The sequence below is a fragment of the Tursiops truncatus genome, chromosome 6, assembly GCF_011762595.2.
Source record: "Tursiops truncatus isolate mTurTru1 chromosome 6, mTurTru1.mat.Y, whole genome shotgun sequence".
NCBI lineage: Eukaryota > Metazoa > Chordata > Mammalia > Artiodactyla > Delphinidae > Tursiops > Tursiops truncatus.
The window spans coordinates 49349705-49376398 of record NC_047039.1 but is presented as its reverse complement, the minus strand read 5'-3'; the positions used below and the strand labels follow the sequence as shown (position 1 = coordinate 49376398).

At 36.4% G+C, this 26694-nt stretch overlaps 1 protein-coding gene across 10 annotated transcripts in view; it reads left to right on the top strand.

Annotated features, from left to right (window-relative positions):
• CNTLN (centlein) overlaps positions 1 to 26694 on the top strand; it is a 330872-nt gene that overhangs the window by 236230 nt on the left and 67948 nt on the right. For 9 of the 10 annotated variants that reach the window (XM_019934875.3, XM_033858062.2, XM_019934873.3 and 6 more), the window contains 2 exons: positions 6745 to 6835; positions 6917 to 7140. The exons of the other annotated variant lie outside the window; for it this stretch is intronic. In XM_019934875.3, coding sequence (XP_019790434.1) covers positions 6745 to 6835; positions 6917 to 7140 — 315 coding nt within the window. The remainder of the gene's footprint in view (positions 1 to 6744; positions 6836 to 6916; positions 7141 to 26694) is intronic. 10 annotated transcript variants of the gene reach the window in all.

The window sequence follows — 26694 nt, the reverse complement described above, 5'->3', positions numbered from 1 at the left end:
TGCTCTGCAGTAGTTATTTCCACTATTTTATCTTCCAGGTCACTTATCCGTTCTTCTGCCTGAGTTATTCTTCTATTGATCCCTTCTAGAGTATTTTAAATTTCATTTATTGGGTTGTTCATTGTTGCTTGTTTCCTCTTTAGTTCTTCTAGGTCCTTGTTAAATGTTTCTTGCATTTTCTCTATTCTATTTCCAAGATTTTGGATCATCTTTACTATCATGATTTGAATTCTTTTTCAGGTAGAGTGCCTATTTCTTCTTCATTTGTTAGGTCTGGTGGGTTTTTACCTTGCTCCTTCATCTGGTATGTGTTTTTCTGTCTGCTCATTTTGCTTATCTTACTGCGTTTGCGGTCTCCTTTTTGCAGGCTGCAGGTTCGTAGTTCTCGTTGTTTTTGGTGTCTGTCCCCAGTGGCTAAAGTTGGTTCAGTGGGTTGTGTAGGCTTCCTGGTGGAGGGGACTAGTGCCTGTGTCTGGTGGATGAAGCTGAATCTTGTCTTTGTGGTGGGCTGGTCCAGGTCTGGTGGTGTTTTCTGGGGTGTCTGTGAACATAGTATGATTTTAGGCAGCCTCTCTGCTAATGGATTGTGTTGTGTTCCTGTCTTGCTAGTTGTTTGGCATGGGGTGTCCAGCTCTGGAGCTTGCTGGTCGTTGAGAGGAGGTGGGTCTTAACGTTGAGATGGAGATCTCCGGGAGAGGTCTCACCGATTGATATTACACAGGGCCGGGACGTCTCTGGTGGACCAGTGTGCTGAACTTGGCACTCCCACATCAGAGGCTCAGGCCTGACACCCGGCCGGAGCACCAAGACCCTGTCAGTCTCACGGCCAGGTACGTGGGGAGTTTCTTGCCTTTTTGGAAGCCTGAGGTCTTCTGCCAGTTTTCAGTAGGTGTTCTCTAGGAGTTGTTCCACATGTAGATGTATTTCTGATGTATTTGTGGGGAGGAAGGTGATCTCCTCCACATCTTACTCCACCATCTTGAAGCACCCCCCATCCCCAATATATTTTAAATCTTAAAATATTGACGTTCCAAAACAACTTATTCAATAATTCTTATCATTGATACATCATGTCATCAAAAGTTTTATCTATTCAACGTAAATCAGTGAAAAAATGAAAAAAGGTAATTTTATTTTGTTTAAAAAAAAAAGATTACCATTGAAGTAACATATAAGGTTCTTTAAAAACCTAATTGTATTTATTTGAGATCTGGCCAGAACTTTAGAGGAAAAAGTTCCAGGATGACAAAAGTTTATTTTAGTTACTACCATGATGAAGAATTATATTCTAAGTACCTGCTGATTGAGTGGTTGGTTGATAAATAGATTTTACAGAAAACTATTTTGTTATACATTATATTATTGTGAATTTTGTTTATTTGTAGTCGATTTTGTGCTGCTTAATGAGTTTATAAATAAAAGGAACTCATAATTCTATTCATAAAACAAGGGAGTGTTAGTGTAAACTACTTTGAGTAGATCTGTGTACATTGTTGGCAGTCAGAAAGTAACAGTTGATCAAATTGTACCAGTTGGGTTTGGGAAATAGTAGAACTTCTCCCTCACTCCAAAGGTAACCATTATCTTACCTTTAATCACTCCCCTTCTTTTCTTTATAATTTTATTTCTTCTAATATTATGGTTAATTTTGCCTGCTTTTGAACTTTATGGAATCTATAAGGTATGTCTTCTTTTGTTTCTTGCCTTATTTTATTCAGTGTTATGTGGAGTTCATTCATTTTTTTTGTTGTATATAGTATTTCATTGTCCGAATATATCACAATTTATTTATCCATTCTATTGCTGAATTTTGGGTTGCTTCAGTTTGGATTTCTTGCAAATAATGTTGCAATGAATATTCTTGTAAATGTCTTCCACTGTACTGGTATGGACATGTCTGTAATGAAATCCCTAGGGGATAGAATTACTGCACCATAGACTATGTGTTTCTACGATTTTCGGTGATACTGCTATTTTCCAAAGTGTTGTACCCACCAACAGGCTGTAAACGTTTTTACTGCTTCTCATCAACATTTGTTATGTTAGTCCTTCTTATCTTAGCCACTTTTGTTTGTATGTTGAGGTATATCATTGTGGGTTTAGTTTACATTGTGTGATTACTAATAAAGTGTTGAATAATACTTTCTTACAATTATTGACCATTTGGAAGTCTTCAGTGAATTGCTTCCTCAACTCTGTGCCATTTACAAATGAGTTGTCCGTCTTTTTCTTATTCATCTGTAGGAGTTCTTACATATGCTACATATGAGCCTTATGTTGATTATATACACTGTAGATATCTTGCCCTACTCCATGCTATGCCTTTTCACCTTTTTTATTTGAATCTTTTGGGGAATAGAACATCATAATTCTATTGTGGTCAAATTTAACAATTTTTTTCCTGTATGAATAACACTTTTTATGTTCTCTGTAATTATTTTTTACCTACTTCAACTTAGATATATTTTATACTACCTTACTTGTTATCTTTTTCTATTTTAACTGATTTACTGTTTTGATTTTTATGTCTGTCTGGCATTGATTTTTGCATGTGATGAATGATAGGGATTAAGTTTTACACTTTGCCCCACTGTTCAACAGCACCAACTTTGCTGTAAATCACACGTGCATATACATGCAGGTATGTCTCTAGACTTTTTCTTCTGTTCCATCAGTATATTTATCTATACCATACTGTCTGATTAAGATTATTGTATAGTACTCCTGATTTATAATAGAGCAAGTCTCCCACCTTGTTTTCTTTCAAGAGTCTCTTCAGTATTCTTGGTCCTTGGCTCTTTAGAATCAGCTTCTCACAAACAATCCTTTGGGATTTTGATAGGGACTGTATAAATATAAATTTAATAATAAAACTATGAGAAGACTCTGAAAGGTGGAGAGGAGACACACTGGGTAGGGATCTCAGCACTGAAAGAAGAACATGATTGGTGAGTTCTCTGGGTTTTCATTTTGCCTGACATATCCTGGCCTGGGTGCTGAAGAAACCTGCAACTTGGAAAGGCCAGTTGGTTAGATGATAAAAGCCCCCTGTAAAACCCTGTTCTCTCTAGTCAAAGGACTAGGAAATGGACAGCCCAGTAAGACAGAAAACTTTTACACAATAACTGTACTACTCTAGCCGAACACCACAGAAAAAATTACAACCCTACAGCTACCCCCACCAGTAAAGACCTAGTGGGGAACCTACACTTTCACTCTCACCTGGCTATAAGAAGGCATCCCTCCTCCTTCTAACAGGGCCCAGTGAGGGGCCAATGGTAATGACTCCCTCAATTTATGTCATTAGAGACCACATGGGGAGCTGGACATCTACCTCTATCCAGCAATAAAGAGATGCCCCTTTTGTTTCCTAGCAGGGTTCCTCTAGATTTCAGAGGTGAATTGCAGAAATTCGGACTTACATTACCTCGCATATCTATAAAGCCTCCCACACCCTCCGCACTGTGTAAAGAGAGGCCAAGTTAGGAGCAGAAACAAAGTCCTGCTCCATTTCCCAACCAGGGTGGTATTAGCAGAGGTCTGTGGGGAGCCTGAACTTTCACCCACACCAAGAGTAATGAGGTGCCCCTCCTCAACCAGAGTGTCAGCAGAGACTGCACTTCTATCCCCAACTGGCGGTAATGAGGTGGTCCTCCTTGCCCCATGAGTGTGGCATCAGAGGAAGCCTGCTAAAACAAAAGATTTAAATAAGATATGGAGTCTTGAAACATAATACCCAAAATGTCCAGGATATAACTGAAAATCACTCATTATACCTAGCAACCAGGAACACCTCAACTTGCATGAAAAAAAGGAAACAACAGAAGGTAACAGCAAGATGACATAGACAATCAGATTATATGACAGCACTTTAAAGTAGCTGTCATTAAAAATGCTTCAACAAGCATTTACAAACAGGTTTGAAACAAATGAAAAAATAGAACATCTCAAGAATGAAATAGAAATTCTCATCAATGAAATAGAATATATAGAAAAGAACCAAATGGGAAATTAACCAAAAAATAAGATAACTATTTTGTGTCTGCCCCACAGAGGATGTCATCATTCCCCACCACTCAATTTGATGTCAGGACTGGTGACACCAAACACCCACCAAGAGGGGAAGAAAGGTTTAATACTTACATGATGGATATAGAACTTAGAAGTGGCTCCACATGTATGAAAAACAACTGATTTTTGAAAAGTGTGCAAAAGCAGTTCAATAGAGGAAGGATAGTCTTTTCAACAAATAGTGCTGGAACAACTGGAGATCCCTAGGCAAAAAACAACAAACCTATACCTAAACCTCACATCTTATGCAGAAATTAACTTGAAATAGATCACAGATATAAGTGTAAAACAAATTATAAAACTTTCAGAAGGAACCATAAGGAAAATCTCTGGGAGTTAAGACTTGCTGAAGAATTTTTAGACATGTTATCAAAAGCATGATCCCTAAAAGAAAACATCAAATTTTGACTTCATGAAATATTAAGAACTTTTGCTTTGTGAAAGACCCTATTAAGAGGATTAAAAAGACATACTACAGACTGGGAGGAAGTATTTATAAATCATATATTTGACAAAGGACTGATATCTTGAATATATAAGGATTTTGTTAAAGCTCAACAGTAGAAAATCAAACAATCTAAGGAGAAAACAGGCAAAAGACATGAACAGACGTTTCACTGAAAAGAATAAATGTATGGCAAGTACGCACACATAAAGACATTCAACATCATTAACCATTAGGGAAATGCAGATTAAGACGCTGATGAGATACACATCTGTTAGAACACCTAAAATAAAAAATAGCGACAATACCAAGTGCTAACAAGGATGCAGAGAAACTGGATCTCTTATGCAGTGCTTGTGTGAATATAAAGTGGTATAGCACTCTGGGAAACAGTAGGCAGTTTCTTTAAAAAAAAAAAATTAATCATATGCTCACCATACAACCCAGCTTTCTCACTCTTGGACACTTATAGAAATGAAAATTTATGTTTACCTAAAAAGCTTGTACATGAATGGTCATAACAGCTTTATTTTTAATAGCTAAAAACTGCAACGACCAAAATTTTCTTTAATAGCTGAATGGTTAATCAAACTATGATACATCGATACCATAGAATACTACTCAGCAATAAAAAAGGTACAGGCCATTGCTATATACAGTGCCCTAGCTTTGTGACTTCCAATTTCTCATCTGGAGCTGGGGCCTAGGCTTTCTTTCCTTTCCTCCTATATTCTGCTTTGGTATTTAAATTGAATTTCAAGGTCACAAGGGATTATGACTTGTCCTATATTTTGCTAGCCACTTTGCTTGTCACTTGTCTCTCTGGATTCTTTTTTTTTTTCACTGCACCACACGGCTTGTGGGATCTTAGTCCCTGAGATTGAACCTGGGGCCCCAGCAGTGAAAGCCTGGAATCATAACCACTGGACCGCCAGGGAAATCCTTCTGAATTCTTGCTTTACTTTATTTTTGGCCTGAGAATTTCCCTTAACACTTTGTCATGTTTAAAACATGCTTTAAGTGTGCTTCCTTCAAAAGTATAAGAATATTTATGGATTTCTGATCAATAATAATACTGGAAATGGAAGCCTCTTTTTTATTTTAGGTCCAGTTAATTTGATATCAAGTCTGGTAACTAATATTGGTAATTTGATAGTTCTATTTTGGATCTTTTTATAGTGGTAGATACATGACCAGTGCATAATGTTAACTGAATCTTAATAAGGGAATGAAACATTTAAAAATATATCTTATATACTGGTTCTGAAGACAAGTTCAAATGAGATATTTAATGAAACATAGTTCGTTTAAAGGAAAGTAATTCGTTTAAAGGAAAACCCTATCTTAGTTAGAAGTTTCTGGTATTTGTGTTAATAAATCAGTTGTATTACTTTAGGGCCATGCCTTATGTATAATATAGTATAGTTTATATATCTGTTGATATAAAATATATGGCTCGTTGTCAAAGTAACATTTGGTCAAATTTATTTTTTCCTTCCATTTTTATTATAATTATTTATATGTTCCTGAATTGGGTTGTTTGAAAAAAATTCCTTTTTTTAAAGAAATAGTTTTCTAGGTTGATATTTTTCCTGTTTCCCGGGCAATAAATTCTTAAACAAAACAACATATTTTATTATTAGGATTTATAATATTTTGAAACATATTCCTATTTAAGTTTTTGTTTTGGGAAAGCTTTTATAGATCGGTGAAACAGTTTGGAACAAAAGTCAACATGGCTTCATTTTATTTAGTCTCAGTGTGTTGGAATGTCATGAGGAAAAGATACAGATTCAAGGAAAGTTACTTTATTTTCATCAACATTATTTTAGCTTCATTTATAAGAAGGGATTTGTCATTCTACAATGGAGAACAGTATTTGAGAAAAGGAACTAAATTCCCAGAGAATACATTATTAAATATAGTTATTTTATTTTTGTCACTTTTACTATTTTTGCTCCTAGCTTTGTAAACTGTTCATAGGTTAAGTTTCTACTACTTTTGGGTTCATGTTTGTATTCTTATCTTCTACCTGCTAGGTCAACATTAGTGCACATATTATGTTCATTTATGAGTTCTTGGCATCAATTATAGAATTTTATTGTCCAGACTTATTTTTTAACTCTGCACAAATATGTTTTTAAGTAAAGAAATATTGTATACTATGTTGGTTCACTTGAAATTGTTATTGAGTAATAATCTAATTTTTATGAAACTTTCAAATTTAGAATTATTTTCACAAGAATGCCAAAAAACCAACTTTTCAAAAGAAGAATAGTAATATTCAAAAGAGTTCACATACGACAGGTCCTACCAGAGGTAAGAATACATATGAAATTAACAATGTCTTTTTAATTTAATGAGATTTTTTAAAAAATTATTAACATTCTTTTTGTATAGTTAACAGAGAAAACTGGAAAAATATAATGGCCCACAAGTCAAATAGCAGTATTATTTTATTACGAGAACGTATAGTATCCTTGCAACAACAGAACAGTGTACTTTTGAATGCCAAAAAAGCAGCAGAACTGTCTATTAAAGAATATAAAGAAGTCAATGAAAAGCTCCTTCACCAGCAGCAAGTGTCTGATCAGCGGTTTCAAACAAGCAGACAGACAATAAAGGTAAAGGGAACTTTACAAATAAATTCCAGTAGACTATATTATAAAAACGGATATTTTGTTTTACATGTGTTGTTTGGTTCATATTTGTGTTAGACATGTCTATGAGTTTAAAAATTTCCCAGACACTGCTAACTGATGAAATGTTTAATATCTAGATTTCTTAAATAAGGTCTTATTAAGGAGAACTCCAAATCTTTTGACAAGTATTTTACTAGAATTCCTTTTCCACTTAGTTTTTTTCTTTACCTTAAAATTTTTATGTCATATTTATTCTGTTATATCTTAGATTTTAAAAGCAGGCTCCATAAATTCATTTAGCTCGCCCATTTGCCCATGTCTAAAACTTTCCATTTATCATTATAAATCACATTATTAACTAGTAATTGCCCCAGCTCTTCTTCGCAAATACTAGTATAAAATGTGAAGATTTTAATTTAAATATCTATATTAATGTGTTCCTTTAGCACATATATTTTTACTCAGGTGAGCTGAGTTTTCTGTAACAATTTTTAGACACAGTATACCTTACTGCTGGTTATCATAATTTAATCTTAAGGCAAATAAAAAAGAACAGATTATTCCTTAAGTCTCTATTCTTTTTAAAAATTTTTTATTGAAGTATAGTCGATTTACAATGTTGTGTTAATTTCTGCTGACAGCAAAGTGACTCAATTATACATATATATTCTTTTTCATATGCCTTTCTGTTATGGTTTTATCACAAGGAATTGAATGTAATCCCTGTGCTATACAGCAGGACCTTGTTTATCCATCCTGTATATAATAGTTTGCGTCTACTAATTCCAAACTCCCAATCCTTCCTTTCCCTACCCCTCCTCCCCCTTGGCAACCACAAGTTCTCTGTGTCTCTTCTGTTTCATAGATATGTTCATTTGTGTTGTATTTTAGATTTCATATATAAGTGATATCATATGGTATTTGACTTTCTCTTTCTGACCTACTTCTCTTAGTATGAAAATCCCTAGGTCCAACTGTGTTGCTGCAAATGGCATTATTTCATTCTTTTTAATGGCTGAGTAATATTCCAGTGTGTGTGTGTGTGTGTGTGTGTGTGTGTGTGTGTGTGTGTGTGTGTACCACATCTTTATCCATTCATCTGTCAATGGACATTTAGGTTGTTTCCATGTCTTGGCTATTGTAAATAGTGCTGCTCTGAACATAGGGGTGCATGTATCTTTTTGAATTATAGTTTTGTCTGGGTATATCCTCAGGAGTGGGATTGCTGGATCACATGGCAACTCCATTTTTAGTTTTTAGAGGAACCTCCATACTATTTTCCATAGTGGTTACAACAATGTACATTCCCACCATCAGTGTAAGAGGATTCCCTTTTCTCCACACCCTCTCCAGCATTTGTTATTTGTAAATTTTTGATGGTGGCCATTCTGACTGGTGTGAGTTGGTACCTCATTGCAGTTTTGATTTTCATTTCTCTAATAATTAACAATGATGAGCATCTTTTCATGTGCCTATGAGCCATCTGTATGTCTTCTTTGGAGAAATGTCTACTTAGGTCTTCTGCCCTTTTTTGATTGAATTTTTCTTTGCCTTTGTTGTTATTGAATTGTATGATCTGTTTGTATATTTTGGAAATTAAGCTTCTGTTGGTCACACCACTTGCAAATATTTTCTCCCAGTTGGTAGGTTGTCTTTTTGTTTTATTTATGGTTTCCTTTGCTGTGCAAAAGCTTGTAAGTTTGATTAGTTCCCAATATTATTGTTTATTTTTGCTTTTATTTCTATTGCCTTGGGAGACTGCTCAAGTATCCATTCTTAAAGGTATTTGTGTGTATAAGGAATGATTTATTGTTTACACAGAAGTAATATTTTCATCATTCTAGAAAATACTTTTTAAACCACTATCACACATAATTTTGAATTATAAATTCTCTACTTCCAATATCTAGTGGTTTGATTCAAGCAATGCTTAGAAATGTTTTACTTATAAAAGATTAGTGGTATACTAGTTGTACTAACAGGAACTGTGTTTGGCCTTGATTCCAAGAGTGGACTTATACCCAATCTTGACCCATGTTCCACACTTACACTGGAAGTTACTTTCTATGATCTGGTTTTTATAAATGTATTAAGACTTGTTTTGTGACCTAACATATAGTAGATCTTGGAGAATGTTCCATTTGCACTTGATAAGAATTTGTATTTTGCTGTTGTTGGGTTGGGTGTTCTATATATATCTCTTACATGTAGTTGGTTAATACTGATGTTCAACTCTTCTGTTGTTTGTGGTTTTCTGTTCAGTTTTGTCAATTATTGAGAGTGAGGTAAATGAAGTATCAATTATTGAGAGTGGGTAAAATCACCCACTATTATTATTTTTGGCAGTAACTTTAATGAAACGTAATTCACATACCAGACAATTCTATCATTTAATTCAGTGGTTGTTACAATATGGACAAAGTTGTGCAACCATCACCAAAATCAATTTTAGAACATTTTCATAACGTCAAAAAGAGACCCTGAACCCTTTGCTTACCATCCTTCCATTTCTCCATCTCTCTGATCCCTAGGCAATCACTAATCTACATTCTGTTTATTTGGATTTGCGTATTCTAGACATTTAATATAGATGGAATCAACAATACCTGGCCTTTTGTGTCTGGCTTCTTTCACTTAGCATAATGTTTTCAAAGTTCATCCATGTTGTAGAATATATCACTATTAGTGTAAGGACTTTGAAAATTTACTCTTCCATAAAAACAATGGGAAAAAGGGCAAAAATTGTTGAGAATCAACATTTTCATAACACTGGGTACAGAACCAAGTCTTCTAAGCGTTAATGTAATATTCCTAAGGGAATTAATAGATGGTTCAAGGAAGTTACAGGTTTTCTAAGCTGAAAAGATGAATTCCTTATCTTTAAAAAGATTGAAGATCAAGCAGAGGTATTTTACATGAAAACTATAAAACATTTTATAGAGACTCTGTGTGCATATTAGGGATCACTTACAATTCTTCAGTGAAACTCTGGAAATTAACCATACTTGCAAGGATCTAAGGAGTGTTAATTCAAGAAAAACAAATGTGTCTAGATAAGAACAGGAAACTTTGATGGAACAGGCATTTTAATTTGTCCCAGGTCAGCAATAGTCTTGGAAAAATAATAGTGAATGTTCCCCATGCATCCTGGCAGCTACCAGAAGAAGCAGAATGGAACTGGAACTCCTTGAAAGCCTCATTCCCAATTAATTGTCATTATTTGCTCTATCCATTGGTTCTCTGGAAGACCCCAGCCACTCTGATCTCATTCAGTGTGGACAACTCTCTTCTTGGCAGGGAGGGGTTGGTGGATGGGGTTGTCAGCTACAGTACAGGCAAGTGTCTTAACTTCAGGTTGCCTGAGGGTGATGGATTCCAGTTTTCGTCAAACAATATATTAACCAAATAGCTTGAATGGGGAATGAGATGCCCATAAGAGTTTTGAAAGGCTCTGACATATTCTTGCGAATCTAGAGGACACATGCATTCATAGAGCTATGTGCATGCTCAGAAAAGAAATGAGAAAACCCAATCTCTTGCCTCTATCTTACCTTAAGACACCATATAAGAAGACAGTCAATGTTAAGGCAGTATTATTCATAGCAGCATTATTAATAATAGTCAAAAGGTAGAAACAACAGAAATGTCCGTTTGTTAGTGAGCGGATAAACAGATTGTGATATATTCATACAAGGAATATTATTAAATCACCAATATTAGTGAAATATTGACACACAATATAACATGAAAGAATCTTAATTTTTTCTTCTTTTTGGGTGCGTTGGGTCTTCGTTGCTGCACGCAGGCTTTCTCTAGTTGTGGCTAGCAGAGGCTACTCTTCATTGTGGTGCACGGGCTTCTCATTATGGCGGCTTCTCGTTGCGGAGCACAGGCTCTAGGTGTGCAGGCTTCAGTAGTTGTGGGTCGTAGGCTCAGTAGTTGTGGGTCGTGGGCTCAGTAGTTGTGGCTCACGAGCTCTAGAGCGCAGGCTCAGTAGTTGCGGCACGCAGGATTAGTAGCTCTGCAAGATGTGGGATCTTCCTGGACCAGGGCTCAAACCCATGTCCCCTGCATTGGCAGGCAGACTCTTTTTTTTTTTTTTTTCATATCTTTATTGGACTATAAATGCTTTACAATGTTGTGTTAGTTTCTGCTATACAACAAAGTGAATCAGTTATATGTATACATATATCCCCATATCCCCTCTTTCTTGAGCCTCCCTATCGCACCCCTCTAGGTCATCACAAAGCATCAAGTTGATCTCCTTGTGCTATGCAGCAGCTTCGCACTAGCCATCCATTTTACAATTTGGTAGTGTATATATGTCAGTGCTACTCTCTCACTTCATCCCAGCTTCCCCTTCCCACCCTGTACCCTCAAGTCCATTCTCTACATCTGTGTCTTTATTCCTGCCCTGCCACTAGGTTCATCAGTACCGCTTTTTTTCAATTCCATATATATGGGTTAGCATACGATATTTGTTTTTCTCTTTCTGACTTACTTCACTCTGTATGACAGATTCTAGGTCCATCCACCTCACTACCAAAAACTCAATTTCATTCCTTTCTACGGCCAAGTAATATTCCATTGTATATATGCTCCACATCTTCTTTATCCATTCATCTATTGATGGACATTTAGGTTTCTTCCACGTACTGGCTACTGTAAATAGTGCTGCAGGGAATATTGTGGTACGTGTATCTTTTTGAATTATGGTTTTCTCGGTGTATATGCCCAGTAGCGGGATTGCTGGGTCATACGGTAGTTCTATTTTTAGCTTTTAAGGAAACTCCATACTGTTCTCCATACTGGCTGTATCAATTTAAATTCCCACCAACAGTGCAGGAGAGTACCCTTTTCTCCACACCCTCTCCAGCATTTATTGTTTGTAGATTTTTTGATGATGGCCATTCTGACCAGTGTGAGGTGATACTTCATTGTAGTTTTGATTTGCATTCCTCTAATGATTAGTGATACTGAGCATTCTTTCATGTGTTTATCGGTAATCTGTATATCTTCTTTGGAGAAATGTCTTTTTAGGTCTTCTGCCCATTTTTGGATTGGGTTGTTTGTTTTCTTGAGCTGCATGAGCTGCTTGTATATATATATATATATTTTTTTTTTTTTTTTTTTTGCGATACGGGGGCCTCTCACTGTTGTGGCCTCTCCTGTTGTGGAGCACAGGCTCCGGATGCGCAGGCTCAGTGGCCATGGCTCATGGGTGCAGCCACTCCATGGCATGTGGGATCTTCCCGGACCAGGGCACGAACCCATGTCCCCTGCATCGGCAGGCGGACTCTCAGCCACTGCACCACCAGGGAAGCCCACTGCTTGCATATTTCGGAGATGAATCCTTTGTCAGTTGCTTCGTTTGCAAATATTTTCTCCCATTCTGAGGGTTGTCTTTTCGTCTTGTTCAAGGTTTCCTTTGCTGTGCAAAAGCTTTGAAGTTTCATTAGGTCCCATTTGTTTATTTTTGTTTTCATTTCCATTTCTCCAGGAGGTGGGTCAAAAAGGATCTACCTGTGACTTATGTCATAGAGTGTTCCACCTATGTTTTCCTCTAAGAGTTTTATAGTGTCTGGCCTTACATTTAGGTCTTTAATCCATTTTGAGTTTATTTTTGTGTAGGGTGTTAGGGTGTGTTTTAATTTCATTCTTTTTGATTTGTCTATCCATTTTTCCCAGAACCACTTATTAAAGAGGCTGTCTTTTCTCCACTGTGTATATTCCTGACTCCTTTATCATAGGTAAGGTGACCATATGTGCATGGGTTTACCTCTGGACTTTCTATCCTGTTCCATTGATCTATATTTCTGTTTTTGTGCCAGTACCATACTGTCTTGATTAGTGTAGCTTTATAGTATAGTCTGAAGTCAGGGAGCTGGATTCCTCCAGCTCCGTTTTTCTTACTCAAGATTGCTTTCGCTATGCAGGGTCTTTTGTGTTTCCATACAAATTGTAAAATTTCTAGTTCTAGTTCTGTGAAAATTGCCATTGGTAATTTGATAGGGATTGCATTGAACCTGTAGATTGCTTTGGGTAGTATAGTCATTTTCACAGTATTGATTCTTCCAATCCAGGAGCGTGGTGTATCTTTCCATCTCTTTATGTTATCTTTGATTTCTTTCATCAGTGTTTTATAGTGTTCTGATTACCGGTCTTTTGCCTCATTAGGTAGGTTTATTCCTAGGTATTTTATTTTTTTGTTGCGACGGTAAATGGAATTGTTTCCTTAAATTCTCTTTCTGATCTTTCTTTGTTAGTGTATAATGTTAGTGTATAGTGTAATGCAAGAAATTTCTGTGCATTAATTTTGTATCCTGCTACTTTACCAAATTCATTGATTAGCTCTAGTAGTTTTCTGGTCACATCTTTGGGATTTTCTATGTATAGTATCATATCATCAGCAAACAGTGACAGTTTTACTTCTTCTTTTCTGATTTGGTTTCCTTTTATTTCTTTTTCTTCTCTGATTGTAGTGGCTAAAGCTTCCAAAACTATGTTGAATAATAGTGGCAAGAGTGGACATCCTTGTCTTGTTCCTGATCTTAGAAGAAATGCTTTCAGTTTTTTACCATTGACAATGATATTTGCTGTGGGTTTGTCATATATACCTTTTATTATGTCGAGGGAGGTTCCTTCTGTGCCCAGTTTCTGGAGTGTTTTTATCATAATTGGGTGTTGAATTTTGTCAGAAACTTTTTCTACATCTATTGAGATGTTCATATGGTTTTTATTCTTTAATTTGTTAATATGGTGTATCACATTGATTGTTTTACGTTTATTGAAGAATCCTTGCATCCCTGGGATAATCCCACTTGATCATCGTGTATGATCCTTTTCATGTGTTGTCGGATTCTATTTGCTAGTATTTTATTGAATATTTTTGCATCTATGTTCATCATTGATATTGGTCTATAATTTTCTTTTTTTGTAGTATCTTTGTCTAGTTTTGGTATCAGGGTGATGATGGCATCATAAAACGAGTTTGAGATTGTTCCTCCCTCTGCAATTTTTTGGAAGAGTTTGAGGAGGGTAGGTGTTAACTCTTCTCTAAATGTTTGATAGAATTCACCTGTGAAGCCATCTGGTCCTGGACTTCTATTTGCTAGAAGATTTTTTTTTATGTTTTTTTATTTTTCTTAACATCTTTATTGGAGTATAATTGCTTTACAACGTTGTGTTAATTTCTGCTTTATAACAAAGTGAATCAGCTATACATATACATATATCCCCATATCTTGTGTCTCCCTCCCACTCTCCCTATCCCACCCCTCTAGGTGGTCACAAAGTACCAAGTTGATCTTGCTGTGCTATGCAGCTGCTTCCCACTAGCTATCTGTTTTACATTTGGTAGTGTATATGTATCAGTGCTACTCTCTCACTTCGTCCCAGCTTACCCTTCCCACTCCCTGTGTCCTCAAGTCCAGTCTCTATGTCTTTATTCCTGTCCTGCCCCTAGGTTCTTCAGAACCTTTTTTTTTTTTAGATTCCATATATATGTGTTAGCATATGATATTTGTTTTTCTATATCTGACTTACTTCACTCTGTATGACAGACTCTAGGTCCATCCACCTCACTACAAATAACTGAATTTCTTTTTATGGCTGAGTAATATTACTTTGTATATATGTGCCACATCTTCTTTATCCGTTCATCTGTTGATGGACACTTAGGTTGCTTCCATGTCCTGGCTACTGTAAATAGTGCTACAATGAACATTGTGGTGCATGACTCTTTTTGCATTATGGTTTTCTCAGGGTATATGCCCAGTAGTGGGATTTCTGGGTCGTATGGTAGTTCTATTTTTAGTTTTTTAAGGAACCTCCATACTGTTCTCCATAGTAGCTGTATCAATTTACATTCCCACCAACAGTGCAAGAGGGTTCCATTTTCTCCACACCCTCTCTGCTGGAAGATTTTGTTTTCTATAAATGTATTTATTTTATTTATTGATGATTATTTTTGGCCTTTTTGTGTCTTCATTGCTGCATGCGGGCTTTGTCCAGTTGCGGCGAAGAGGGGCTACTCTTTTTGCAGTGCACAGGCTTCTCATTTTGGTGGCTTCTCTTGCTGTGCAGCACAGGCTCTTAGGCGCGCAGGTTTCAGTAGTTGTGGCGCACAGACTCTAGAGCACAGGCTCAGTAGTTGTGGCACATAGGCTTAGTTGCTCTGCAGCACTTGGGATCTTCCCGTACCAGGGATCGTACCCATGTCCCCTGCATTGGCAGGCATTTTCTTAAACACTGTGCCACCAGGGAAGCCCTGGAAGATTTTTAATTAGTTTCAATTTCATTACCTGTGATTGGTCTGTTTATATTTTCTAATTTTTCCTTGTTCAGTCTTGGAAAGTTGTACTTTTCCAAGAATTTGTCCCTTTCTTCCAGGTTGTCCATTTTATTGGCATATAGTTGCTTATAATAGTCTCTTATGATCTTTTATATTTCTGCAGTGTCAGTTGTAATATCTCCTTTTTCATTTCTAATTTCATTGATTTGAGTCCTCTCCCTTTTTTTCTTGATGTGTCTGGCTAAAGCTTTATCAATTTTGTCTATCTTCTCAAAGAACCAAATTTTAGTTTTATTGATCTTTGCTATCATTTTCTTCTTTTGTATTTCATTTCTTTCTATTCTGATCTTTATGATTTCTTTCCTTCTCCTAACTTTGGGTTTTCTTTGTTTTTCTTTTTCTAGTTGCTTTAGGTGTAAGGTTACATTGTTTATTTGAGATTTTTCTTGTTTCTTGAGGTGAACTTGAAATCCTATGTACTTCCCTCTTAGAACTCCTTTTGCCGCTTCCCATAGGTTTTGGATTGTCGTGTTTTCATTGTCATTTGTTTCTCGGGTTTTTTTTATTTCTTCTTTGATTTCTTCAGTGATCTCTTGCTTATTTAGCAGTGCACTGTTTAGCCTCCATGGATTTGTGTTTTTTACTGGTTTTTTTCCTGTAATTGATTTCTAGTCTCATAGTGTTGTGGTCAGAAAAGATGCTTGATACTATTTAGTTTTCTTACATTTTCCAAGACTTGATTTGTGACCCAATATGTGGTCTATTCTGGAGAACATTCCATGTACACTTGAGAAGAAAGTATATTCTTCCACTTTCAGGTGGAATGTCCTAAAAATATCAATTAAGTCTGTCTGGTCTGTTGTGTCATTTAAAGCTTGTGTTTCCTTATATTTTTTCATTTTGGATGATCTATCCATTGGTGAAAGTGGGGTGTTAAAATTCCCCTACTGTGATTGTGTTACTGTCAATTCCCCCTTTTATGGCTGTTAGCATTTGCCTTGTGTATTGTGGTGCTCCAATGTTGGGTGCATAAATATTTTAAATTGTTATATCTTCTTCTTGGATTGATCCCTTGATCATTCTGTAGTGTCCTTCTTTGTCTCTTGTAATAGTCTTTATTTTAAAGTCTAATTTGTCTGATATAAGAAATGCTACTCCAGCTTTCTTTTGATTTCCATTTGTAGGGAACATCTTTTTCCATGCCCTCACTTTCAGTCTGTACATGTCCCTAGGTCTGAAGTGGGTCTCTTGTAGGCAGCATATATATAGGCCTTGTTTTTCTATCCATTCAGCCAGTCTGTGTCTTTTGGTTGGAGCATTTAATCCATTTACATTTAAGGTAATTATCAACATGTATGTTCCTACTACCATTTTCTTAATTGTTTTGGGTAGTTGTATGTCTTTTCCTTCTCTGGTGTTTCAAGCCTGCAGAAGTACCTTTAGCATTTGTTGTAAAGCTGGTTTTGTGGTACTGAATTCTCTTAACTTTTGCTTGTCTGTAAAGGTTTTAATTTCTCCATTGAATCCGAATGAGATTCCTGCTGGGTAGAATAATCTTGGTTGTAGGTTTTTCCCTTTCATCACTTTAAATATGTCCTGCCACTCCCTTCTGGCTTGCAGAATTTCTGCTGAAAGATCAGCTGTTAACCTTATGGGAATTCCTTTTTATGTTATTTGTTGCTTTTCCCTTGCTGCTTTCAATATTTTTTCTTTGTATTTAATTTTTGATTTTTTGATTAATATGTGTCTTGGCGTGGTTCTCCTTGGATTTATCCTGTATGGGACTCTGTGCTTCCTGGAGTTGATTGACAATTTCCTTTCCCATATGAGGGAAGTTTTCAATATAATCTCTTGAAATATTTTCTCAGTCCCTTTCTTTTTCTCTTCTTCTGAGCCCCCTATAATTGAAATGTTGGTGCACTTGATATTCTCCCAGAGGTCTCTGAGACTGTTCTCAATTCTTTTCATTCTTTTCTCTGTATTCTACTCTGTGGTAGTTATTTCCACTATTTTATCTTCCAGGTCCCTTATCCTTTCTTCTGCCTCAGTTATTCTGCTACTGATTCCTTCTAGAGAATTTTTAATTTCATTTACTGTGTTGTTCATCCTTGTTTGTTTGCTCTTTAGTTCTTCTAGGTCCTTGTTAAATGTTTCTTTTATTCTCTCCATTCTATTTCCAAGATTTTGGATAATCTTTACTATCATTACTCTGAATTCTTTTTCAGGTAGACTGCCTATTTCCTCTTCATTTGTTTGGTTTGGTGGGTTTTACCTTGCTCCATCAGCTGCTTTGTATTTCTCTGTCTTTTCATTTTGCTTAACTTACTGTGTTTGGGGTCTCCTTTTCACAGGCTGCAAGTTCATAGTTCCTGTTGTTTTTGGTGTCTCCTCCCACTGGGTAAGTTTGGTTCAGTGGGTTGTGTAGGCTTCCTTTTGGAGGGAACTGGTGCCTGTGTTCTGATGAATGAGGCTGGATCTTATCTTTCTGGTGTGCAGGACTGCGTCTGGTGGTGTGTTTTGGGGTGTCTTTGAACTTATTATGATTTTAGGCAGCCTCTCTGCTAATGGGTGGGGTTGTGTTCCTTTCTTGCTAGTTGTTTGGCATGGGGTGTCCAGCACTGTAGCTTGCTGGTCGGTGAGTGGAGCTGGGTCTTAGCATTGAGATGGAGATCTATGGGAGAACTCTCACCTATTGATATTATGAGGGGCCGGGAAGTCTCTGGTGGACAGATGTCATGAACTCAGCTCTCCCACCTCAGAGGCTCAGGCCTGACACCTGGCCGGAGCACCAAGACCCTGTCAGCGACATGGCCAGGTACATGGGGAGTTCTTGCCTTTTGGTAATTCTGAGGTCTTCTGCCTGTGTTCCGTAGGTGTTCTGTAGGAGTTGTTCCACATGTAGATGTATTTTTGATGTATTTATGGGGAGGAAGGTGATCTCCACGTCTTACTCCTGTGCCATCTTGAAGATCCTTCAGATGGATGAACTTCATTCAGAGATTCAATGCTTACAACTTTATATCCTCCAAATTCAGCAAAAATCACTTTCAGTGGAAACCCACTGTACAATTGCTTAGGATTACTTTCTGTTGTCTGAACCTCTTCTTGTGCAAGTCTTCTGGGACTGCTGCACAGAGCCTACTTCCATCTAAGCCAAAAGCCCATTCTAGACTCTTTTGTGACTCACATTGCAGGCCTCTGACGTCTCAACCATCCTTCCTCACAAACTATCCATCCACCCTTTAAAACTCTTCCATCCACAAGCCCCAGGAGAAGAGGATTCGTACAGGTAGGAAGTGCACCTTCTAAAGTAATTTTACCCGTCTGCCCCCCAAGTCCATTTCTACAGCCCTCATGTCTGCCAGGCACTCCCCAGAGCTAAATAAGGGACAAGGCACTGCTTGAGGGCCAACGGCCTAGTCGACCAGCTGCCTGGACCGTGGGGAGGAGAGTCTTGATGAATTCTTGATTCCTCTGCCCCCTGAATCAGATACAGCTAAATTCTGCAACAGCAGATTTTTCTTCTCAGAAACTTTTTTGGTAACATCCATCTGAAACAAAGCAGGTTCATTTTAAGATTTGAGTTTTCAAGTTTGCTTCGTCTCTTGTCCAATTACATAAACGAATTAATCTTAAATAAGTTTAATATATCCCCAAATAAAGGACTTTTGCCAAGTGTCAGAATCTGGCATTAAAAACCACAGAGCATAACCTAGTCAACAAATACTTTGGGTCTTTAGGTTAATTTAGCAAATAAACATTGAACATGATAACTACTAAGTCTGAAGTAAACTGTATAATTTTGTATTTTGTGGATCTCCAAAACACCATTTTCGTCTACAGAGATTTATATGGTTACTATTGTATCCTAAACTTATATTTGTCTTTGCTTTATATTTATTTACATAACAGCCTTTATTAAAAAGATTGAAGGTGTTTATTGTTCAGGACCCATTTTTTTTCTGTCAGGAATTGTAGAATTTTAAATAGCCTCATTTCCATTTTTATGATCTGTTTTCATGCCTCTCGTAATAATGAAGTAGAAAACTAGTACTCTCTTATTGTACTTCATTGTTAATCTCCAGAGTTTTCTTTTATCTTACCCCAATAGCTTGTGTAGTACACATTCCTTGTAGGGTATTCAGTTTATATATGTCAGATTCTCTAGGGCCATGGCTTTTGCCAGATGAAGCACTTTTGATTTTGAGGCTGATGAAACACAGTGCTATTATTGATCTGTGCATGACATAGCCTGTCTCTCTCCTAGCAGAGTGTAGCAACATTTATCCAGGAATTTGTGAAATGTCACTCGGATCATGTTCGAAAGGTAAACTGTGCAAAAACCAGGATCCGAGCTGACAATCCATGTGGAATTGGACGTGACCGTCTTACTCCTACGTCCTATCTTCTAGATGAACCAAGTGATATTTGTAACAGAATGTCTGTGCCTTTTATTAGACTTTGTTAGGAACTATTATTATCACTCAGAACACAATGTACTGTAAAATCATACTCCCTATACTGTTTTCAGATTCACTTGTGATCTTACCACAGAAAATATTAAGAAAATGTGACCTGAAAACATCACTTAGAAATTTAGTCTCTGTTTATAATGAACCAGTGTTATAATATACTGCACAGTCTTATATTCCTAGTAGTGTTTTCACTTTGTATCAATATACTTTTAGGAAAGTATCTCTCATTAAAATATCAACATAACTGGAAATGACAAATTATAACATTTTTCTCACTATGGGATTATTATGATTTTTAAATATGCATATATTTTAGTGTTTGATTTTAAATGCCTAAAATATTGGTTTGCACATGGATAGTTATGTATGTTTATATTGGTTATAATTCAATTTAGTTTAATGCACCAAATACATGTAAGACTCTCTAATAATGGGATATTCAATAATGAATTAAACATGATCCTTGTCCACTGTATAAGATACATTAGGGAAGTTGAACATGTGTACCATCGTACAAGGAAGCTCTTATATATATAGAATGTATGTAGTATATACCATGGACATGTAGTGGACAAAGACAGACTGTTATTCATTGATGTCATTATTTAGTAAGGCTTTTGAAGGTGATGGCATTTGGGCTTAGACTTAAAATTTGATTTGATTTTGAAAGGTTTGTGTGTAGAACAAAATCATTAGAAGAAAGAAAGCTTGGAAAAGCATCAAGGTGAGAAAGTAGATTGTTGAGACTAATGAGTAATCCAATATATCTGTGGTTTTCAACCCTAGCTGCATGCTGTCCTCACCTGGGGAGTTTTAAAAATACCTATGCCCAGGTCTTATGCTAGACCAATTAAATTAAAATAACTGGGGTGGTCCCTGCACCTTGCTAGTTTTTGAAAGCTCTCAGATGCTTCTGATATACAGTGAGGACTGATACTAAAGTTCAAGAGAACAGAAATTCAATGCAAGTAGCTAGATAAGAGATAGTTTAAATATCAAGGCAAAAGATGATAAGTATTTAGACAATACTAATAGAAGCAGAAAAAGTTAGAAAAAAAGCAGGAGATTTTGCATTGGTTTAACACACAGAGTTTGATGACCAATCATATAGGGAAAAGTTTAAAAAGTTAAGTCTTTAAGGTACCAGTGAGGATTCTAATTAAAGTGAGCAGAAAGTTGATGATAGAATATATTTGACAATATAATATACTAATTATTGTGGGGTAGTGGGAACCTTATATGAAAACATACCAACAAAGTTGGATTAAAATATAACAATTATTCTTATAAATGCACACCAGAATTTGCCAAAAAATAAATGTAAAACCCTAGGGGCTAAAAATCATATTGACAGCTTACCATTGTAGCCAAGTGCAATTTGTCACTGAAATGAAGATATCAAGTGAGCAGTAGGATAACTGAGTATAAAATTTAGAGGAGAGGGCTGGGCTGGAGGTATGAATTTTGGAGTTAGGAGGATTTAGATTATATTTAAAAACATGAGACTGGATGGGATCACCTAGGGAATGAAGGCAAATAGGAAAAAAAAGAGGTACCAGGTCTGAGCCCTGGGGCCGCCAACCCTTAGAGTTTGGGCAGATGAGGAAGGTCCAGAAAAGGAGAGGCCAGTTAACTAGAAAGAAAACCAAGAGAAAAGAGTATTGAAGAAGCCAAATGATGAAACTACTTTGAGGCGTGAACAACCATCTGTCAAATGCTGCTGATTAGGATAGGATGACTCCATGAGAAGAAATGAGAAGAGAAGGAGAATAATTGAAGAATGTAATTAAATGTGCATGTATTTTAGTTATTTCAATGAGTTTTGCTATTAAGGGTATCAGAAAGCTTCTAAAATATAAACATTTAATAACTTAGGCTCAAAATAAGTAATGTAAAAATTGATAACTTCAGTACTTTTAAGATAAAGCTGAAAAAAAGTCATTAAGCGTATACATTATTTGAAGAAAGTAATAAAAAGTCTTGCTCTAAATAGTTACCAAAAATGGTCACATTACTAGGCCAAAACACAGCTCTCTACAAATTTCAAAAATTTTGTATCATATTAAAAATATTGCCTAACACAAGTGAAATTAGAAATCAATTTAAAAAGTTAAGTTTAAAAATTCTGATGCAAACTTATAGAGACATTTCTGAATAACTAATGGGTCAAAGAAGAAGGTAAAATGAAAATTGAGAAAATACTTCATACTAAATGATAATGAAATAATACATATCAAAACTAATAGAATGCAGGCAAACTGGTACCTATATGGAAATGTATACCTTTAAATACTTATACTAAAACTACAGAAAAGCTAAACTTTGATCAGCTAACCATTCAATTTAAGAATGAGGAATTGAATAAACCCAAGGAAAATAGAAAGAAGGAAATATTAACATAAGGGTAGAAGTTAATATTGTAGAAAGCAAAGATGCAGTAGACATGATCAAGAAAAACCAAAGTTGGATCACTGAAACTAATAAATTGACGAACAATAACCTGTGTTGATGAGGATGTAAATGAATTGGAACTTTTATACATTGCTGATGGGAATGTAAAATGGAACAGCTATTTTGGAAAACAGTTTGGCAGTTCCTCAAAAGGTAAAATGTAGAATTACCGTATTACCCAGCAATTTCATTCCTAGATATATACCCAAGAGAAGTGAAAACATAAGTTCACACAAAAATGTGTACATGAATGTTTATAGTAGCATTATTCATAATAGCCCAAAAGTGGAAACAACCCAAATGCACATCAACTGATGAATAGAGAAACAAAATATCCGTACAGTGGATTATTGCTCTGCAATACAAAGGATTGAAGTAGTGACACATGCTGCAACATGAATGATGAACTTTGAAAACATGCTAAATGGAAGAAATAGTCACAAAAGACCACATATAGTAATATTTCATTTATGAAATGTCCAGAAAAGGCAAAATCTATAGAGACAGAATTTAGGTTAGTGATTGTGTAGGCCCCGGGATGGGAGAGGAGTGTCTGTTAATGGGCATGAGGTTTCTTTCTGGTATGTTCCAAAATTAGTCTGTGGTGACAGTTGCACAAGTGCATAAACATACTAAAAGTCATTCAGTCATACACTTAAAAAATGGGTGAATTTTATGTATGTAAACTATACCTTAATAAAGTTCTTAATAAAAGAAGTAATACTATATTATGAACACTTAGGTGAAATTGAAATTTAAGTTTCACATTTAAGTTCTACTAGGCGTACACAGTTTTCCAAAGAGTAGAAAAAGTAGAAACAAATTCCTTCTAATTTTATGAGGGTAATGTAACTTTGACAATACAAGATAAAAAAATGTTAGAAATGGAAATTAATGTGAACATAGTTGTAACACTGATTTCCAAACCCTTGGTAAATCTAATCAGACAATGTATTTTAAAAAGTCATGAATAAGCCAGGAAATCCCAGAAATAAAAAGTTTGATTAGAAAACTTATCCATGTGATTTACCACCATAACAAAGAAAGGAAGAAAATATGTTAAACGTGCAGAAAATCTGGGGTAACATCAACAAGATGGAAGAATAGGAAGCACCAGACCTTCTTTTTCCCACAGAGACACCATTTCAACAACAATACTCGGACCAGTTCCTTTTGTGAGAAATCCAGAAACCAGCCAAGAGGCACCTGCACCCCTGGCAAGTACACAACCAGCTGCACTGCAGTTGCTTGGGAAATTTGTGGCACTGTCTTGGCAGAGTCCTACCCTCTGGCACACCACCTTGTGATCTGGGGGAAACTCCCAGTTCCCAGCTTCTCCCCATGGAGGGAAAAAGTATACTGGACCTTAAGCCTGCCTGGAGGACGGGCTTCTTTCTCACCTCTCTCTGCTGATGGGACCTGCCATACTCTAGATACCTGGGGGCCACTGAGAACCAAAAAAAGCTGTATGGCATGCTGCTGTTCCAGAGGACCCGTGGCACAGCAGACAGAAGGCGATATAGCTTGGTGGCCTCTCCCTCAGAGAGAAGAAGAATGGAGTGTGTGTCCAGAATTCTGGCTTTTCAGGAGCTGCCTGAGGAATGAGTATTTATTTGTTCAGTGCCAGTTTGGGGCACTGAAGGAACTGGACATACTCTAGGTAGATGTCTGGGTGCTGCTGAGAGCAAAAAAGAGCTATGTGACATGCTAATATTTCTGAGGACCCCAGTACAGAAGACAGCAGAGGGAGCAAGAGTTTATCAGCTCCTGAAGAAAAAAAAAAAGGAAATACCTCTAATTAGAAATCTACACACAGAAGTTTAAGAGAAGTCACATCCACAGAAAAGATTTGAGTGTTCCCGGAATCTCTAGCTGGACTGACTGATGAAGCTCTTTCCTTATGCAAAGCCAATCCATAAAGACCAGAAGAGGTAGATATTTCTTCAAGTTCATGGATAACAACAGAAAGTTACAAGGAACACAAGGAGACAGTAAAATGGCCCAATCAGAGGAACAAAATAAATCTCTAGAAATCTACCCTAAAGAAACAGGCATATTAGTTATCTGAAAAAGAATTTAAAATAACCATCATAAAGATGTTCAGTGAGCTCAAAAAATGATTCATGGACAAAATGAGAATTGCAACAAGAGATAGAAAATGTAAAAAAGAAACAGATTTTGGAACTGAAGAATATAATAATTGATCTGAAAATTCACTAGAAGGTTCAACATCAGACTTTATCAAGCAGAAAATAGAATCAGTGGAATAAAAGACAGGTCATTTGAAATTATCCAGGCAGAGGAGTAAAAAGAAAAAAGAATGAAAAAGAGTAAAGAAAGCCTAAGGAGCTTATGGGATATATCAAGTGGACTAATACTGTGGGAGTCTCAGAAGGAGAAGAGAGAGGGAAAGGGGCAGAAAGCTTATCTAAAGAAATAATGGCCAGAAGAAAAATCTGCCAACCAACAATATTATATCTGGCAAAATAGCCCTTCAAAAATGAAGGAAAGGGCTTCCCTGGTGGCGCAGTGGTTGAGAGTCCACCTGCCGATGCAGGGGACACGGGTTCATGCCCCAGTCTGAGAAGATCCCACATGCCGCGGAGTGGCTGGGCCCGTGAGCCATGGCCACTGAGCCTGTGCGTCCGGAGCCTGTGCTCCGCCATGGGAGAGGCCACAACAGTGAGAGGCCCATGTACCGCAAAGAAAAAAAAAAAAAGGAAGGAAAAATATTGGGAGATTGGGATTGACATATATACACTAATATGTATAAAATAGATAACTAATAGGAACCTGCTGTATAAAATAAATAAATAAAATAAAATGAAGGAAAAATAAAGACTTTCCCAGATAAACAAAGGCTGAGGGAGTTTACCACCACTAGATCTGTCCTACAAGAAATGCTTAAAGGAGCCCTTCAAGTTGAAACAAAAAGATGCTAAACAGCAACATGAAAACATATGAAATTATGAAGCTCACTTGGTAAAGGAAAATATATAGACTATATAGATGAATACAGAATATTGTGATACTATAATGATAGTGTGTAATCATTTTTAGTGTTGGCATAGAGGTTAAAAGACAAATGTATGTAAAAAACTATAACTGTAAAATTATGTTAATGGGCAGACAATATAAAAAGATGTAATTCGTGGGCTTCTCTGGTGGCGCAGTGGTTGAGAGTCTGCCTGCCGATGCAGGGGATACGGGTTCGTGCCCCGGTCCGGGAAGATCCCACATGCCGCAGAGCAACTGGGCCCATGAGCCATGGCCGCTGAGCCTGCGCATCTGGAGCCTGTGCTCCGCAACAGGAGAGGCCACAACAGTGAGAGGCCCGCGTACCACACAAAAACAAAACAAAACAAACAAAAAAACCAAAAAGATGTAATTTGTAACGTCAGTAACATAAAATGTTTGGGAAGGAGAAGTAAAAGTGTAGAATGTTGTATTTAATTGAAGTCAAGTTGTTATCAGCTTAAAATAGTTTGTTATAACTATATGATGTTTTATGTAAGCCCCATGGTAACCACAAAGATTATACCTATAGAAGATACACAAAAAGAAATGAGACAGAATCAAAGCATGCCGCTACAAAAATAACAAAATACAAAAGAAGATAGGAAGAGAGGAAAATAAGAACAAAAGAGCTATAAGATAGAAGACAACAGAATGGCAATAGTAAGTCCTTTCTTATCAATTATGACTTTAACTGAATTTACATTTACTCCCCAATCAAAAGACAAAGAGTGGCTAAATGGATTTTAAAAAGCAAGATCCAACTGTACTAAACTCATAAATTTGTTAGGGTAGATCTCATGTTATATGATTTTTACCACAATGAAAAAAATTACAGATAATTTTTTGATACAATTAAATACCTGTTCATGATAAAATTCTCTTAGTAAACTAGAAATAGCTGAGAACTTTCTTACTGTGTTAAGTATATACCAAAACCTTGAAACAATCATCATACTTAATGGTGGGAGTTAGAAGCATTCTTTTTAAAACCAGGAAGAAGACATTTATACCTCCCATGACTTCTTGTCTTAGACATTGTGCTGGAGGGCACATGACTGCTTGTCTTAGACATTGTGCTGGAGGGCACAGGCAACACACTAAGATAAGAAAAAGAAATGAACGTTAAAACTATTAGAAATGAAGAAACAAAACTATCATTAGTTCCAAGCACTATGCTTGTCTGTACAGAATCTCAAGACAAATTACTAATAGATTTCAGCAAGATTGCTAGATATAAAATCAATATATGCTACGATGAGATTTCTATTCACCAGCCTTCAACAAATGTGCTATTTTTAA